The sequence below is a fragment of the Micromys minutus genome (assembly GCF_963924665.1).
Source record: "Micromys minutus genome assembly, chromosome: 8".
NCBI lineage: Eukaryota > Metazoa > Chordata > Mammalia > Rodentia > Muridae > Micromys > Micromys minutus.
The window spans coordinates 64,075,250-64,094,286 of NC_137977.1; the positions used below are offsets into that span (position 1 = coordinate 64,075,250).

The 19,037-nt window shown below is 43.5% G+C and overlaps 1 protein-coding gene across 1 annotated transcript; it reads left to right on the forward strand.

The window, feature by feature from the left end:
- Window positions 1–16,732: 16,732 nt before the first annotated feature.
- Window positions 16,733–17,127, forward strand: LOC308423628 (dolichyl-diphosphooligosaccharide--protein glycosyltransferase subunit 4). The gene has a single exon (XM_080920422.1). It carries the CDS (start codon window positions 16,783–16,785, stop codon window positions 16,894–16,896), a length of 114 nt encoding a protein of 37 aa, XP_080776548.1. The 5' UTR covers window positions 16,733–16,782; the 3' UTR covers window positions 16,897–17,127.
- The last annotated feature ends 1,910 nt before the right edge of the window (window positions 17,128–19,037 follow it).

Consider the following 19,037-nt stretch of genomic DNA (forward strand, 5'->3'; position numbering starts at 1 on the left):
AAAGTGTTGCCTGACTTCTAGTTTCTCACACACAACCCACCTAGTCATTTTAACTGCTGTTTGGGGACTGTCACAACACTCTCTGGATATCTCATACTGTGAACGTGAGTGACATGGAGACAGAAAGCAGTCTGTGTAAGAAGCCAAGGTTGAACTTGATGATGACAGAGCTCCAGAGAGAAGGTGACCCATTTGATGATGTCATGCCCCCTTAGTGTGCACTACCCTGGTGAGGTGGCACCTGTAACACACATAGAGTGAGATGCTTATAATCTGTTGTTACTACTGCTACTAAGAGAATAGTTTGAAAAAAATAGAAAAGAAAGAACAGTTGGGGCAGCTTTTTCTTCATTGGAGGAAGTGAACATCTTTTAAAAAAAAAATTCTCATGTTTTGTTATCAGAATCAATGAGGTTAATGACATCTTTGCCACCATTGTGGACCACAAGTTGTGCATGTGAAGAAGTCCATTGATGTGTGTCTCAGGAGCTGGAAGAGCCTCTCATCAGTCACTCTAAATTCAGAAGTCAGCCTTTGGATCTTTTCTATCACAACTTTACAGGGTGCATCAAGAAATAACGTTAATGGGAAGAGTTCTCCAACATCACAGCTGATGTAGGTTCTATTCAGTAGTGTGAAATGTAATTGACTAACTGGCTGAACAGTGCATCAGAGTCTTGCAGAGGAGAGGGAGGGAACACTGGGAAACTTCCCATGACAAGTCAACGAGAGGGACAGTATCGTTCACTGTTACTTCCTAATAATATACACTTCTTCCCATACACCAAAGGTAATTCTTGGTGAAACACCAAAGTCCATACTACATGAAATCTGAATCCCATCCTTCTTCAGGGTAGCGCTACATGCCATTTCTAATTGACAGTCTGGGAGGAAATTGTAACCCCACTGGGTTTGTTCTCTACAGTTGCCCAACAATGTCCCATGGACACAATATAAGTACTTTGAATAATTTCTCCTAACCCTGTGAGCTTGATCATCCCTTCATCCAGTCATGGAACACTGCCAATAGGGACACAGGATGTCTTGTTACAGTATGCAAGGCCATTTTCCAGAGAGGAGATGTTCTATAGGTGGTGAATGGGATTGACAGGATCAAATGGAATGGTTTTGCTCCTGTGAAGGACAAGATAAGAAAGTATTTCTGAAAATATTCTTCTTCATAAAGGTCTGGAGAGAGAGAGAGAGAGAGAGAGAGAGAGAGAGAGAGAGAGAGAGAGAGACAGAAAGACAGACAGAAAGACAGACAGAAAGACAGACAGACAGAGACAGAGACAGAGAGGATGCATGGGAATGCTGAAGAATAAGAAATGATGTTGAAAGCCTGCCTGTGCCTCTAGTTAGGAATGATATTGGAATACATCCCCAAGGAGCACTGGAGTCAGAGATGCTACAAGTATTACTTTCATCTGCTCATCCCTGTAACTTGACTCTAAGTAATCAGATTTCTGGGGTGAAGATTGGGAGAGGGATTATATTATGAAAAGATAAATAAAACCACAAGAGAGGTTTTTTTATTGAGGGGAATTACACTAATGAGTATGCTGTTGCACACTTGCTAACCAAAGGGCCATAAGTGTGGCTGAGACTGAAAATGGCAATTCCTCAACAGGATGGCCCAATCAAGTGCTCTTACCTGGGTCTGTAGAATGCTGGGGTTTGAAAAGCTACAGAAGTCCTCACGGGTACAGCTGGAGTCAGCAGTTTCTGGTGAGTCTAATAACAACACACATGTTGACTCGTGTCATGAATCCATGTGTCCATCCTGTAGATAGGCAAGGCTGTTGCTGGGATCTGGTGCTGAGACTGGCATTAAGTCCCCAGGACAAAAAGTGGAAAGACCCTTTTCTTCTCCCTGGGCAGCCCTGCCTGAAAGCCTGACATCTGTTGAATTTTTGCCAATTGCTTGATGAGAGTCGCAAATCTGCCTCTTTAGGGGTCCAGCACAAAGTCATGTGTAGAAAGGCCGGCCATATGGGGCTTCAAATTCATGAGCTCTTGAGATTTAAATGCATTTCTAAGACTAAGAAGAGCCAGGGGCGTGGTCAGACCCATTAAGATTGGGTTTCTTGACTTAGATTTCTTAAATGTTTTGTTAACAGATCACTGGTCTTCCCAGCCTTCCCAGAGGACTGGTGTCACTGGGCACAGTGTAGATGGTATTGAATTTTCACACTTTAGTCACATTCTTAGTAATTCCTGCTTTCAGATCAACCCCATTGTCCCAATCGACACTTTAAGGTAATGCAAATAAGAAAACTATTTCTGAGAAAAATACCCTAGTCACTTCTGTAGCTTTTTCTGTTTTGTAAAGGAAAGTCTCTATGCATCCAGTAAACACCAGACTAGGACATGTTTGAAACTGGGTCCACTGTGCATGTGAGTAAAATCCAGCTGCCAGTCCAGGGTAAGTGGCCTGCCTCTGACTCCCTGGGGACTAGAGATGCCTATAGAAGGGCATTTAGTTTCCTAAAATGTCTCTGTAACACTGGTTAGATGGTTTCTTTTAAGCTCTGCATGGCAGACATCCTTTTTGCTAGGATCTATGTTCTGATCCAAACAATATATCTGATATAGAAATTTTAAAACTTCCCATTGCAGAGCTTTTGGTAATAACAGTTCATCATTAGGTGTTAGCCAGCATCCTTCGGGGGGCTGGTTTGTACTGACACAAAGGTCATTTCCTCTAAAGCAGTGGTCATCTTCTTAATGTTTTGACTCCTTAATACAGTTTCTCATGTTGTGGTAACCCTCAACTGTAAAATTATTTTCGTGGCCATTTCATATCAGTATTTTTGCTATACTATGAATTTTGATGTAAGTATCTGAGATACAGAATATCTAGTAGGAGATCATTTTTCCCTTTCACACTGGGCCATTCTCCTCTGGTGTCCAAAACAATAGATTGCAGCCACTTGAGTGAGCAATGGGACTGAATCTGGGAACCTTAGAATTTCTTAAGGGTGCTCAGTAGAGTCCTGGCTGCAGTGAGGATGTCTCTTTCTTCCCATATAGCCACATGAGTGTGAAGGATGGAAATGGTGAATATAGGTCTGTGTAGATTCCGACTCTTGTTTCTTGGGATAGTTCCAGGGCAAGGGGGGAGGGGTGTCAGCCCTGCTCTCTGGGCCCTGGAGGTTTCGGGTACTGGTCCTGGTGTGGGAACATGAAAATTTGTGACTGTTGTATACCCTGCATATTGAATTTCTTCTTTTATAAAGAAACGTCATCTGTATAAAGGGCCAGGATCAAGGGTTTCTGAGGACTGATCTGAGAGATCAGGGTGGGGTATGTAGCTTTCTATGATGACATCTCCAGAGGACTTAAGAGACTTCCTACCCTTCCTTTTCTGTCTGATAGGATAGCTGGGTTCAGGACTTAAGAGAAGTCCCTGATAATTAGGTAGCCCACTGTCAGTCAACCATGAATGAATTTTCCTTTGAATTTAGAATGTCTCCTATGTCATGGAGTGTGTGGACCATAAGAGGGCGCCCAAGCGTAAACTTTTAAACCTCAGGGAGTGTAGCTGCAATAACATTCAGGCCATTTCATTGCTACCTGATTGAGTCCCACCCTTGGGTGTCCTACAGGCTGTAGGGAAATACCTGTGAGTTGTGTAATTGCTCCATGCCCTATCTTTCAGCCACATACACACATCTGGGACTTAACCTAGGTAAGCAGGCCCAAAGCAGGGGTCTTAGCACCTTTTAAAGTCTAGGGAAGGCTTGTTTTCACTGCAGAGTCCTTTCAACCATAGTGAGTTCCTGAGCCTGAACTTCCATATGCACTTGACACAGAGCTGTAGCTAACACTGCTTCAGCAGAGGTCTGAACGAGACAACGTTCTGGGGTGTTCAGAAATGTCTCTGTTAAAGACCAAAATGGATCTGACTCTTCCAGCCCTAAGGCTCTGATCCCTCTTGGTAAGACAAGGTGCAAGTGGATGACGTTGGTTCACATATCTGGGTGATTTCCTAAGCTACCCTGCAGCCCTTGCCTGCCAGAAAATTAAGTAGGGATTCTATGCTCCCTCAGGGAAATGATTTCTTCTGTTGGCCCACATGGGAGGATATCGTCTACATATTGAAAAAAAAAAATGACTGCTGGGTGAGCCCATATCATCAAATGTTGAGGAAGAACTCAGCCAAATAAATGGGGACATCTCTAAATCCTTATGGGAGGACTCTCCGGGTGACATGTCCTAGTCTACTTTAGGAAGGGTCTTAAATGTAGAAAGAAGCTGTGTGTGAGGGTGGAACAGACACAAAAGAAGAGAGCATTAGGCAAACTCTGAGTAAGGAGAGCACAAACACTAGGAACTACTAGATGGAGTGGGTTCACTGCACCATTAATCAGACTGAGATCATAGACTAACCTTCACTTGTTGGGGCCTTTGCTAACACCAAGAATGAAGTTGTTGTATGGACCAGAACACTCAGTCAATAATTTGTTTCTTTGGTCCTTGAATTATGGGAATTAGTCCCTGTGTGAGCAGAGTTCTGGGGCATACGGTTTTTGATGTGGGAAATGGATAGGATCTTCAAGGCATGTGGCCACTGAACTGGCTGTATAAGGTGTCCCTATCATGTGGCCATTTTGAAACCTTAACATTGCTTTTTATTAGAGGTAGGTAATAGCATTGTCCCGGAGGGAGAACCACTTTGACTTTGAGATTAATAAAAGGACTTTTCAAAAAATCAGGAAGGGGTCTGTAAACTTTTTTTTTAAGTAGAAATAAAAGTTCCTCCAGGAATGAGCAGGTGATATTTTATTTTTAAAAGATTTATTTGTTATATATAAGTACACTATATCTGCTTTCAGACACACCAGAAGAGAGCATCGGATCTCATTACAGCTGGTCATGAGCCACCATATGGTTGCTGGGAATTGAACTCAGGAACTCTAGAAGAGCAGCCAGTGCTCTTAACCAGCCTACAGGTGACATTTTAGAGTGAGTAAAGTAGCACTTTAGGGGCTGCCCCGATGTGCCCTGAATAGCTGTAGTTTTTTAGGATCTGGGAAAATGGCTGGAACCATACCTCAAGTCAGTTATAAAGTTCACATTACAGTCCTCTATGGTGAAAGTATCCCAGGGCTACTCTAGACCAGTGGGCATAATGGGAATCCGGAAAGGAAATCCCAGGACTTGCGTTGTGGAGCAGATGATGACCTAGAACCGGTTCTGGGGTCCTCAGTTCTTCTAGTGATCTCCCTTAAAAACACAGCAGGGTCCAAAGGAGATGCCAGTGTCTGAGGGCAACCCCAATAAAAATCATCCTCCCATCCACAAAGCAATCGACTCCCAGGCCTAGGTGGCGTTTCTTTCAGAGGAAACCCTTATCAGGTTGTCCTTTGGCAGCCATTTATTCTCCATGGCACTAGTCCCTTTTCCTTTCTTTTTCCTGGTCCTGGTTATAAAAGTTCCAACTCAGCCTGGACAAATCGTATGAGTGCCTCCTCCTCTCCCTGGAGTACACGGGATAAGTAGGAGTGGGAACAGTATTTTGCCTTAGCCTTTCTGAGACCTTAGTGACACGGCAAATCATTTTCATTGACTGGGTCCTCGTGGAGATGCTGGGAGGGGATGACCTTATCCTTATTGGAATGTCTCTGTCCTCTGAAAGACAAGGAAACCATTATTAACCTCCAGATAACTTAATCCAGTACTCTCATTTTGCTAAGGGGGTTAGGGTTTGTTCTAACTTCTCACCAGGCAAATCCATACATGTGTCTGACTTAGCTAATGGTTCAAATGATTGAATATGTTGGTCTAGATCAGTAGTTCTCAACCTGGCGATGAAGACACTTTTGGGGATTGAAGGACACTCTCAGAGGCGTCTCCTAAGACCAATGAAAAGCACAGATATTTACATTATGATCGATAACAGTAGCAAAAGTACTCTTATGGAGTAGCAGCAAAAACAATTTTATGGTTGGGGGTCACCACAACATGAAGGGTCAGGGCATTAGGGAAGTTGAGATGCCACTACTCCAGACCCCCAGTGTAACTTCCTATTTTCTCTCCTAATGTCATCTCTCCTGCCAGGAAAAAGGAAATGTGGACAATTATGACTGTTTTCTCCAACAGGCATCTTCATAAGGGGAGACATTCCTCCCAAGGGTTAAGGAGCGGAAGAATGGGTCCTTTGTTTCTCGTTAGGAAGGGGGACAAGTGTAGACAGAGTATGGGGGCCTTGGACCTCCAGAGATCAGGCCAGGCTCTGGTGGCTTTTCTTTACTGTAAGGGTTTCTCCTGTGAGTCTGCCCCCTTTACAAACTGTTCCTCCCTGGGCTGGAGTGAATGGCAGTTAATGACTGGGATCCAGCCTGCAGCTCTGGGCAACTTCTAGATGGCCTCATGGATGAAAGAGAAGGGGTAGAGAGGAGATTTCAGAGGACTTCTCACCTGCAAACTGAGTCTAACTCGAAGATGCGATTATTATAAATGTGAGCTTTATCATTCTTGAGAATAGTCAGGACATTCGCTGGTAGAGAAAAAGAGATCAAGACTTTCCTCCTAAACACTTGGGGGTTTAACTTGCTCCAGCTGCCGAAGAGGCAAGCCAATGGAAAGCCTGGGGTCATCTTGGAGACCTCTGTCATTATCTATAAAATGAAAACAAGGGGCTGGAGAGATGGCTCAGTGGTTAGGAGCACTGACTCCTCTTCCAGAGGTCCTGAGTTCAATTCCCAGCAACCACATGGTGGCTCACAACCATCTGTAATGGGATCTAGTGCCCTCTTCTGGTGTGGCTGAAGACAGTTACAGTGTATTCATACACATAAAATAAATAAATAATTTATAAAAAAGAAAGCAAAGAGATAGAGATGGATAGAGGACCAACTATCTCTCCTCTTACCCCTCTGCCCTAAGTCTACCGATGCAGCTCAGACTTCTGATGGGGGCAATTATGATGACCCCTTTAAATGTCCCTGGAACCAGTTCCCCCAGTGGGAGCCATTCAAGCTCACCCATGCCTGCGCTGCGGGTCCCTGTTATTTTTTCTTGTACACTAAAGATTGCTGATTCCTCCATTGATGAAAATACCCTAGTTCTGTCCTGACTTTATCCATAAACAGACCGTATTGTCTTAGAGAAAATATTCTCTCTCCCAGGAATTTTTGTTTTGTTCTGTTTTAAATTAATCATTCCATTTATTTACTTCTCAAATGATATCCCACTTCCTGGGTATCCCCACCACCAACCCCCCCATTCCCTGAGTACTCTTCTTAAAATGAGGAGTTGTCAAATGATAGACAACTCCACTGTTTCCTAAGCAGTATGCATATGGCTGACACATTAAGATTTCTTTTTTTTTAATTGAACAACTTTATTTTAAAAAACAAAGATAAATGTACATATCTTAAAAGCACTTTTGCATAAAAGTATATGAATACATTTTGTCATATTTTATTTTTTTAAAGGTTTGATAGTATGCATTAAAATCTTACTAGTTACAATGAGCATAAAGTACATGTAAAACAAGATGTAACCTGGAAATAGTCGAAGTTTTCTTGGTGTGTAAAGATTAAGCATAATGGTTTTTCATTTTCTTCTTTTTTTTTTTTTTTTTTTTTTTTTTTTTTGGCCTTTGTTTTTCTTGAACTTCATATAGTCTGTGAGTTGTTTCTGGGGTGTTTAGAGCTTTCTGGGGTTAGTATAAAATTATCAGTGACTGCATATTATGTCTGTTCTTTTGTGACTGGGTTGTCTCACTCAGGATGATATCTTCTAGATGCATCCATTTTCTTAAGAATTTCATAAAGTCGTTTCTGATAGCTGAGTAGTACTCCATTGTGTAAATGTACCACAATTTTTGTATCCATTCATCTACTGAAGGACAACTGGGTTCTTTCTAGCTTCTGGCTATTATAAATAGGGCTGCTATGAACATTGGGGTGCATGTGTCTTTGTTGTATGTTGGAGCATCTCTGGGGTATATGCCCAGAAGTGGAATAACTGGGTCTTCAGGTAGTACTATGTCCAATTTTCTGAGGTATCGCCAGACTGATTTCCAGAGTGGTTGTACCAGTTTACAACCCCACCAACAGTGGAGGAGTGTTCCTCTTTCTCTGCATCCTTACCAGCATCTGCTGTCATCTGAGTTTTTGATCTTAACCATTCTGACTGGTGTGAGGTGGAATCTCAGGGTTGTTTTGATTTGCATTTCCCTGATGACTAAGGATGTCGAGCACTTCTTTAGATGCTTCTCAGCCATTCGATATTCCTCAATTGAGAACTTTTTGTTTAGCTCTGTACCCCGTTTTTAATAGGGTTGTTTGATTCTCTGGTGTCTAGCTTCTTGAGTTCTTTATAATGGTCCTCTTGGGGGCAGTATGTGCTGAAGCCATCTCCCATGTCATCAGAGAGGAATGGGACTCCGGGGCATCTCAATCAATACCCTGAGCCAAGTAATTAGCCAAAACTCAGGTGACATCCTCGAGGCCACTTTTGGAAGTTTGAGGCTAGCCAAGGGACATGCGGGAGGTGTGTGAGATCTGCCGCAAAACATACCAGAGAGAAACTCCTCTAGCCACAGGGCTCCAGGCTTGCATGCCGAGGTTCTCAGGGCAGGGAGGGGGGGTCGTGAAAGGTTACAGGGAAGGACAGAATATAGGCACGCAAAGAGAATCCAGTGGTCCCTGTCTGCTTCCAAGCTAATCCTGCCTGTCCAGATGTCTCTAAAGAATGCTGCCTACTTCTGACACAGGCAATAAAGGCAGCTTGCTTGTTTTTCCAGAAGATGCTTCCTTGTTATAAAAACCGGTAGAGGGCACCACCGAGACCCTCAGGGAGACAGTCTCCAGGTGGGGGGGGCCCTTAGGCGGTTCCCCAGCATTCTTTTCAAGCCCGCCCAACAGGCAGAGGTGCTTAATCTTTATTGACAAGCCTCTAGTAGGGGGTCCCCCCCACACACAGCATTTAAACTATCAAACAGCTTAATCTGCTTAGGGAACTCTTGTATATTTTTAACTGCTTTGCTAATGGCCCATTCTGATTTAGATAAAGAGGAGAGACTGAAAGACTCCTGCTGCTAAGTTAGAAAGACTGTGATTGCCAGGATAAAGGTGAAGATTCACTTCTCTGGAGTAAAGCTCACGGAGTCTCTCTGGAGGCAGAAGAGAGGCCTTCATCTTAGCTTCTAGGGGAAGTTGCCACCATAGAATTTTGGTAGGAACTACCTGAAAAAAGGTGTGTGTGTGTGTGTGTGTGTGTGTGTGTGTGTGTGTGTGTGTGTGCTGGTCTCTAATTAGCCTTAGGGCTAAAATCTTCCACGGGGCATCCTTTTATCAAAAAAAGGAGAAACAAAATTGGCAGCTCATAAATTCCACCACACTAATCTTGTCCAGGAGTTTCCCTGTTTTAGGATCAAGGGAGCAGCCCTGTTCCCTCCAGTGGCAACTTTCACCCTGATGTTCAGTTTGATTTGGTACACACTGACCTCAAGGAGCCAGTGATTCTCAGATGAACCCCTGGAGGACATGCCCCCAAGAATACTTCTATCCAGGGGTCTCAGGGTGGGTTAGTTTTCTCTGCTTATTAAAGAGGGAAAAGGCAGGAAAGAGATTACAGTCACAGCAGCAGTCCGGGGTTCTCAAAAGCACAAGAGCACACAAACAGGCATGAACACACAAACACATCACAAGCACACACATACACACAAAAACTGTAGACACACAGAGAAGCAATACAGGCACACACATACACACAGAAAACTACAGACACACACAGAGACAGACAACAGAGGGAGGGAGGGAAGGAGGGAGGGGGGAAGAGAGAGGCTGCCACAAGTGGGGAAGGAACTTGGAAGTCTAAGTCCGTTTCCCCGTGGAGGATTTTTCAGCATTCTAGAGTGGCCTGGGACAAGTTCTCCTCTCTTTTTGGATTGCTCAGTTTAGAAACAGAAAATAAGCTGACTGACTCAGGGCTCCTGTCCAGAACCTGCCTAGGACATGTCTGGACAGGTCTGCTGGAAGGGGCCCACCTAGGGATCAGGGAAGTCCACCAAGTCTTTGTCTTGGGTGAAGTTAAGAAGCTGGAAATATGCCATCCCACTTAGTAATGGCCTCTTTCCCTACTTGTCTGCCTGACTTCTGCGTGTTCTCACCGTCACCAGGAACTGTAGCAGGAAAGTCCAAGGTGGGTGCACTGGGAACACCGGTGCCTTGGAGGGACCAGGCAGCCAGGCATAGATGGGAGACCGGGACAGCCTTAAGACATGAACTTTCAAGGCATGTCTGCCCACAGTCTTTTGTGTGTTTATTCTTCCCATGCTGTCTCTCTAGCAGTATAGCTACATGCACTGCATGTTAATAAAGGGATCACATGATCATAAACACAGACACTACTGCACTTGGTGAGGATAATCATTGTTGCTGCATACTCTAGGTTAAAGGGTCCGCAACCAACACCTTAGTTTAAGAGGAGCCAAGACAACAGCCCAAGCCTCGGGAGGCATGCAGTTCACGTGGGGCTATCTCTGCATCTAGGCACATTAGCTGTTACGTGCTCTAATGACCAGGCAAGCTGGTACACATCATATATCTACACCATCTATAGAGCAGGCCAAAACATTACTTTACTCAAGCACAGAAGCATAGCCTCCTCGCTGAGATTACATGTGCAGTAAGGGACGTGGAGATTTGTGGACAGTCAAATGAATGAACAGATTACCCCGTGATGCTGTCATGGGAATGAGGTCAAACACTGCATTTCCACTCCTCAGTGTGCACAGACATGCTCTGTTCCAACTTTGATAAGTATGGTCATGTTAAAGCCTCACGAGAACACATGATCCTTTTCGTGGTATCAGCATATGGGGCAGAGCAAATGTCGATCAAGGTTTATAGAATGTAGAGTTGGGGAGACTTTGTCATTCTGATGTGTCTCTGCCCAGTGGCTCACTTAGCAGCATGTAGAGGAACTCTTCTACCCTGGCTGCCTGGGCATCTATTTCCTTAACACAGTCCAGATAATATCTTCTCAACGACCATCCCTGATTGCCTCTCTCCCGTTTCTAATGGCTTACCTTCTTCCTAGTATATATAAGGTGTGTGTGTGTGTGTGTGTGTGTGTGTGTGTGTGTGTGTGTGTGTGCTTCTAGTATACACAATACTATGGATATATGCTTCTAGTATATATACATGAATATATGTGCTTTTAGTGCATATGCTATATATGCATATATTTCTATTAACTATTGCTTCATTCTAAGTGTGACTGTAATAAACATATCCCTATCATTTCTTTCTCTGATTGATTTAAGTTTCAATAAAAGTATAGGCATTTGAAAGAAAAGAATATTTCACCCCAGAGAAAAGCCCAGCATCAGTTTAGTTAATAATTTTGTTAATCTGAGAATTATGCCCAATAGTTCGGGTCAGCTTGACACAAACTAGTCACCTGGGAAGAGGAAACTCAGTTGAATTGCCTCAATGGAATTGGTCCATTGGCATGTCTGTGGGGGCATTTTTTTTTGACTAATGATTGCTGTGGGAAGGTCTGAACCACAGTGAGCAGTATCATCTCTGGGTAGGTACCCCTGACCTGTGTAAGAAACCCAACTGAGCAAGCTAAAGGAAGCAAGCCAGTAAGTAGCACTCCTCTTGGTCTCTGCCTTGTTTCCTGCCTCCAAGTTCCTGCTTTGAGTTCCTGATTTGGTTTCCCTCAATATTGAATGGAGATACTGAAGCACAAGCTGAAACAAACTCTTTTATCCCTGAACCACTGCTGGCCAATGTTTTACTGAAGCAGCAAAGAAGCACGGCCAGCATCCATTGAAATGAAACCTGGGAAGTGTTTCCTCGGGGTCAGCACACAGAAGCCATGGTCTGGGGCATGAAGGGACAGACAAGGGCTATGAAGGGACATCTCAAGTTGTCAACCAAACGTGGTGATGTAAGTAAGAGTCTTCCACAGCTGCCAGATTGATGAGATTTGGAACACGTGGCAGGGTTACAGATGCTGGAGACAGGTCAGGATGTCACTGGTGACAGGGCAGCCTCAATTGCAGCGGAGACTCCCAGCATACAGGAGATGCCAGGAATGTGGGGTGATGGGGTGACTATCCAGGACAGCTGCAAGTGTGGTGAAGACAGCCTGACCTACAGGATAAGCTGCCTGTGCTGAGGATGGCAGAGCCACAGGCTGGGCTACCCAAGCCATTTGAAGATCATACGTGAGCGCTGAGTGCCACACGCAGAACCAGCATTGGATCTGCACTGCTGTTGGTTTTGCTTTGGTTCCTTGGTAACTGTGCCCTGCGTCCTCCATCTCGCAGTAAAAAATGTAATAACTTTATTGTTATTATACAGAAACCCGGTTTCTAAATCTTTGTATGTTTTAAAGAGACTTTAAATTTTTATTAGGTGTTTAAAGTTTTTTTTTTAAATGGGACTTTTAAACTTATAATGTGTTTATATTGTAATGTTAACATGAGGTCTTGGAGGTCCTCTGTGTTTCTTGTTAAATGTAAGAGATGGTTGGTCTGAGAAAGGAGCTGATACACTGTGACCCTTTGAGAAAGGGGGCCTCAGAGCATTATCCAACCTTGATGTGAGAGAATATTAGAAAGGAACAATGCATATATATTTTATATATATATAAAGTATAGCCAAGCCTTAAATGGAAGAAAAGGCTTCCCCTTAAACCTGGAGAGCGGCTTGAGTAAGAGGAACACATGAGAGACGGCCACCATGGGCAGGATGCCTATGTGAGAAAAATCGTTCAAGCATAGGGGAAAAAAAAAATCTTGCTTTTTTAAGTTTTTGGAAACGTAGCGGGAAGTTTAGCTCTATATAGTGTACATGGCAAAGAACGTGGAGGAACCAGGTATTGGTGGAGGTTGAAGTGGAAATTTCAGACTCATGATGTTTGGCTGGAGCAGCCACGCCCATTAGAGGCCATGTGATGTTTGGAGAGAGTATAAGCCTATGAGAATCCACAAACATCGATTCTCGGCCTTTTGGCTAAGATCAAGTGTGGAGAATCCACAAACAGCACCTGCGCCCTTGCAGAGCTAAGCTGTGCAAAGCTTCCTTGGCCTTGAGCCTTCGCTGATCTTCGCTTTGTAAAGAGAGGCACAGTAAGGAACTGCTGCTTAAATTCCAGCTGGTTCTGGTCGCTCCTGCTGACTCATGCTGATTCATCAGAGGCCTGGCTGTTTCTGCTGGATGTGCCGCTGATTTTCCTTCTGTGTCACTTTTGAACTTGGCTGCTGATATCGTGACAATGGAGATGTGAATGGCCCCCAAAGAACTGCTTCTAAACAGGTCCACATCCCTTGTCCTAGTTACCATCTTTTCTCCCCTACCTTTAGACATAAGGGTTAAGGGGGAGGGGTCGAAGCATTGTAAGGCCATTAAAGTTTTGTTGTTGCTATTGATTGTTTTTTAGAATTTATCTTGGTCTGTAAATGCTATAATGTTTTGAGAAATCTAAGCCTTCGGGAGGTCATATTAGATGGTATAGTAATGTATGTGCACAGAAAGATGGTTTCTTTCCAGGGGGTTTGTCCCAGGGGGGTTTGTCCCAGGGGGAGCAGCAAAGGTATCAGAGATCTATCTGCCTCTGCCTCCCGAATGCTGGGATTAAAGGCATGTGCCTGACTTTTCCAGGTTGTGGGGGTCTGACTTCTTAGAATGAGCAGATCGTGACCTAACATTTCTTACTTGCCTAACATCTAAGATGTGCTATACTTTACATGTCTTAAACATGGGCCATCCCCTAATTTTAAAAACTGATATTCTTTTAGCATAAAGGCAAAGCAAAACAAAATTTAAAAAAGTAAGCCACTTTGTATTAGCCAGTTTGTGGTAATCTATTTCTGTCCTTCTTTTCTCCTTTCCTCCCCTCTTCCTTCCTTCCTTCTTTCTTTTCTTTTTTCATTGTATTTTTAAATAAACAGCACGTTACAGATATGTGGCGTGATAATTTTCCTGCTTCTTGCCCTTTCTTTTTCTCCTCAGAGATTGTGTGTGTGTGTGTGTGTGTGTGTGTGTGTGTGTGTGTGTTGGTTTTTTGAGACAGGAGACAGGATTTCTCTGAGCAGCGCTGGCAGTCCTGGACCTCACTTGTAGACCAGGCTGGTCTTGAACTCAGAGATCTATCTACCTCTGCCTCCTGAATGCAGGTATTAAAGGCATGTGACACCATGCCTGGTGATAACCTTTGATTTTAAAGTGGCCATTCCAAGATCTATTTTACATCTTTGTTTTGTGTGTGTCCCAGAATGATGTGTAGAACTGTTTGTAGGTTTATATAAATGCTGCACATGGTATGTGCTGCTTGCTGAGTATCTGAGTGGGAAACTAGTATGTGAACATTAACTAAAGAATAGTCTTGATATCGACATGGAAGCATGGTAGCACACTGTACTGGCTGGTTCTGTGTCAACTTGACACAGGCTGGAGTTATCACAGAGAAAGGAGCCTCAGTTGAGGAAATGCCTCAATGAAATCACAGCTGTAAGGCATTTTCTCAGCTAGTGATCAAGGGGGAAGGGCCCCGCCCATTGTGGGTGGTGCCATCCCTGGGCTGGTAGACCTGGGTTCTATAAGAAAGCAGGCTGAGCAAGCCAGGGGAAGCAAGCCAGTAAGTAACATCCCTCCATGGCCTCTGCATCAGCTCCTGCTTCCTGACCTGCTTGAGTTCCAGTCCTGACTTCCTTTGGTGATGAACAGCAATGTGGAAGTGTAAGCTGAATAAACCCTTTCCTCCCCAACTTGTTTCTTGGTCATGATGTTTTGTGTAGCAATAGAAACCCTGACTAAGACACACACACACACACACACACAGATAGAGAGAGAGAGAGAGACACAGAGACAGAGACAGAGAGAGGGAGGGAGGGAAAAAGGGAGAGAGTTAGCACTTCCATTAATGCTGTAGCTAACTCCGTCATCTTCCAGCTTGAATACCTTTCTTGATACAACAAACCTGTTTTGATGGAAAGTCTAATTGTACTGGAGTTATGTATGAGCCAGTGGTTCACGTCCCTCCCTTGCCATGATGTCTTAGGTCCCCACCTGTGAGTGTTTTAAGAACTGAGCTGTTGTGTTTTGTTAGAAGTGGTCCTCACTCTGCCTACCTCCTGTGGTGGGTTGCATTCTGTCTTCCTGCACTTGGCTTCTGTATACAGACTTTCTCACTGTGGCTATTACAAGGACAGGAAAATATACCAGTTAGTCTACAGGCACACAGCCCTGGTTTAAAGAAACCATTTTTTAACATTACTATTGTTGTGTGTAGATATGTGTATATATGTATGTGTGTGTGTAAAATGTGTATATGATGTGTGTATACATACAGAACACAGTGATTTAGAGGAACTCAATTTTTAACATCATTGTGTGTGAAGGTGTGTACATATACAATGTGTGTATGAGTGTATGTGTGTGTGAGTATGGCACACAATGGTGGTTTCGAGACAGTTCTTTTGAACATGATTACTGTGTGTGTGTGTGTGTGTGTGTGTGTGTGTGTTTGAATGTGCATGTGTAGGCATATAACATGTGTGAGCGTGAATGACCTGTGTAAGTGTGAGAATATACATGTCAGGAGATATGTGTATAGTCAGTCTCTCCTTCCATCTTCATATGAGTTCTGGGAACTGAGTTCAGGTGCCCAGGTTAGGCAGCAAGCACTTTTACCTTCTGAGTCATCTCGCCAGCCTCTAATTTGTTTTTCCAGTTTACACAAACTGTTTTAATTCTCGGAGTAAATTAAGCCCAGATAATTCCTGAAAGTTGTAGACAAGTGAGCTAGCTAGAGACTAGTTCAGAAGTCGGGTGACAGGTTTAAGCTGGTTATGCTTCAGACTATGACAGTCAATAAATGGTACCTTCATAAAGCTCTCTCATGAACGAGAGAACATTTTCTTAGGAATATAATCTGCTTAGGCAGCAGAAGTGAGGGAAGGTCAGACTGGCGCACAGCCAGAGAAGCGACAGTCCCACCTGTTTATTTTGTTCCAACAGCAATTATTCTGTACCTACTCCTGAAATCACTCAAGGCTATAAATTAATTTCTATTAATTGAGCATGATTTATACTATAGCACTCTGCTTGTCAGTGAAGGGTCTAGTAGACCAGCATGTTACACTAGCAGCTGTGTAAATGTCAAAATCCTTTCTTAGCCTAATAGACCCAGAGGCTCTTTAGAGAAATGCAAATTGGGTTTTTTTGGGGGAGGTTTGCTTGTTTGCTTGTTTGTTTGTTTGTTTGTTTTGTTTCATTTTATTTATGCATTTGAGACAGAATCTGGCTTCTTCTCTTGGGATAGACTTCAATCCACTATCCTCCTGCCTCAGTCTCAGGAGTGCTAGGACTGTAGGTATGTGATGTCACATTAGAGTTTTGGAGTAATTTCATTGTATGAAAAACTTCAATCTAGTTGAAACTGGCTCTGTCCAGACTGAATCATTTTCAAGTATTGTGGTCTGGAAACTGAGCTGCGCTTCCACTCTGACGAGGGTGTGTGGCCTTCTTCCAGGAACCACGTTGTCAAGGAAAGTAGATTTCATGAGTGTACTCATAGTTCATAATCTTAAAATGACCACACCAATGCAATTTCCATCTCTACAAGTGTGTGTACATTGTGAGCTATGGAAGTTTCACACCACATACATACATACAAACGAACAAAAAGTCATGACGAAGTTGAAGAAAAGAAACAACCATTGCGAGCTAGCACTACGAAGTTCCGGCTCAGGTTGCCTACCTCGAGTTTGTGCGGCTGTAGTGTCGGAGTCGGGTGAAGCTAGTCAGGATGATCACGGACGTGCAGCTCGCCATCTTCGCCAACATGCTGGGTGTGTCGCTTTTCTTGCTTGTGGTCCTCTATCACTACGTGGCAGTAAACAACCCCAAGAAGCAGGAATGAAAGTGGCGCTTTCTCCGCCCCAGGGTTCCAGGACATAGTCTGAGGCAAGATGGAGGGTGTGAGGGGCCTTCAACACTTCACTTCATCTCTCCTACCCATCACAGCATACAAAGCAACTACACCTGGATTTTTCAAACAACTTTTATTTCCTCAAAGTCTTCCTTGACCCTATGGAAGAAGAAGCTGCCACTGAATAGGGCCCAGTATAGGGGCTGCTTTCTTTTCTACTCCCTGCCCCAATACAAATATATATATATATATATATATATATATATATATATATATATATATATATATATATATATATATATATATATATAGAAACAACCATTGCAGACTATCTTTTTTAAATTAAAAACAAATTCACAAAAGGCATGGCTTGAGAGGTGAGAATTCCTATCCACATGTTTAAGAATCATTCCCCTAAAGTCATGTTCTTTAGTGAACTAACCGTTCTCTGGTTGATCTCGATGTCTTCTTCTGTGCGTGTGTAGAGTTGGGTGACCAGAGAGGAGTCAGTAGACTGGAGTCTACAGAAGACGCAGATCTGCTGAGAACTCTCATGTGGGACATGCTTATGACAGGGAAACATGTGAGAGGACCACAGATACACTGAACACCCAAAGATAAACTCAGTTATGTCATTTCAACCTCTTCTTCTTGGAGTTTTCATCTGTTTTGGGATAGCTACTTGAACAATGCGCATGATAAAGCTCAGATGACTATTGGTAAGAGTTGGTGCTTAAATAAAACATCAAAATGATCTAGGCCATTGTTGTTGCCCCAGCTGTCTACCAGAAACAAGGTCAGTCCCTGTTGCTGAAAACACCATGTACTTTGGGCAAAGGACTAGATCTCACCAAAAAGCCCCTTCCCTGTACCAGAAGGTGATATGCAAGGTTCCAGAGGACTAAATAACTCAATAATCCTACCTGCCCGACAATGGAACCCTAGCCAACCATCTGTGGCTAGTGACATCATCAACCTCAAAGGAAAATCCCCTATTACTACTTTCTTAAACAAGCATGACTCTAAATAAAACTCTAAATGTTATTCTTTACCCACAGACAGGTGAAACTTTCAACCCAAGTTGAGGATCCTTCTTATTCACAGCAAATGAAGGCAATTACAGAAAGACAAAGCGAGTGGAAATGCAGAGAACTGGCCATATGGCAGCCAACTCACAGGGAGACATCTACAACATATCCCTTACACTTAACTCTCAGGGACAACACGGAAGAAGGGACATAAAGTTTGTAAAAAATTAGATGACCAGCAAGTCTGCAACATTATGGAGTCTTCTAGATAAAAAAGAAAATGTAGATTCACAAACTCTCAACAATATAGCTACTTAAACAAAACATACACAGTGACAGCACACATTGGAATTCTACTAATGATGGGGAATCACTCGGGGCTCCAGTCTGGTTCAGACCATAGACAGAGAGACCCAGGAAGCCCAGTTCACTTTGAGGACGATCCTTTGATTTGGACACGTTTTTGGAAGCAAAACGGCAATGTGGTTCTAAAAGACCCTCCGAAAGCAGTCGTCCCAAGGAACATGACCATGAAAGCCAGAAGCTGAAGAAGGAGTAGATGGGCCTCTAGACACTAAAGCTGACAGATACAGCAGAAGGTTTCCTGGTCTGGCCTCTGGGAGAGAAGGTGCACTTAGCCCTCAAGAGACTAGAGACCCCAGAGAGTGGGGACGACTAGTGGGGTGGGGAGGTAGGGAGAGGGGACATCCTCTTGGAGACAATGGGGAGGAGGAATGGAATGAGGAACTGTGGAAGGGAGAGGATGAGGGGGATAAAGACTGGACTGTAAAAAACAAGATTAAATAAAGATAAGAAAAAAAAAGAAACATGACTCTGCTTTTTCTTTTTGAATATTTATATGATTATTTTATGTATATGTGCACACTGTAGCTGTCTTCAGACACACCAGAAAAGGACATCAGGTCCCATTACAGATGGTTGTGAGCCACCATGTGGTTGCTGGGGATTGAACCCAGGACCTCTGGAAGAACAGTCAGTGCTTCCAATCATCTCTCCAGCCCATGGCTTTGCTTTCTCACATGCCAGGTTAATCAGGTTTTCATGAATGATGTGTCTGCCTCTGGACCTCCGAAAAGCCTATTT

Excerpts from the sequence above, each read along its gene's own strand:
- LOC308423628 (XM_080920422.1), top strand. The coding sequence starts at position 16,783 with ATGATCACGGACGTGCAGCTCGCCATCTTCGCCAACATGCTGGGTGTG.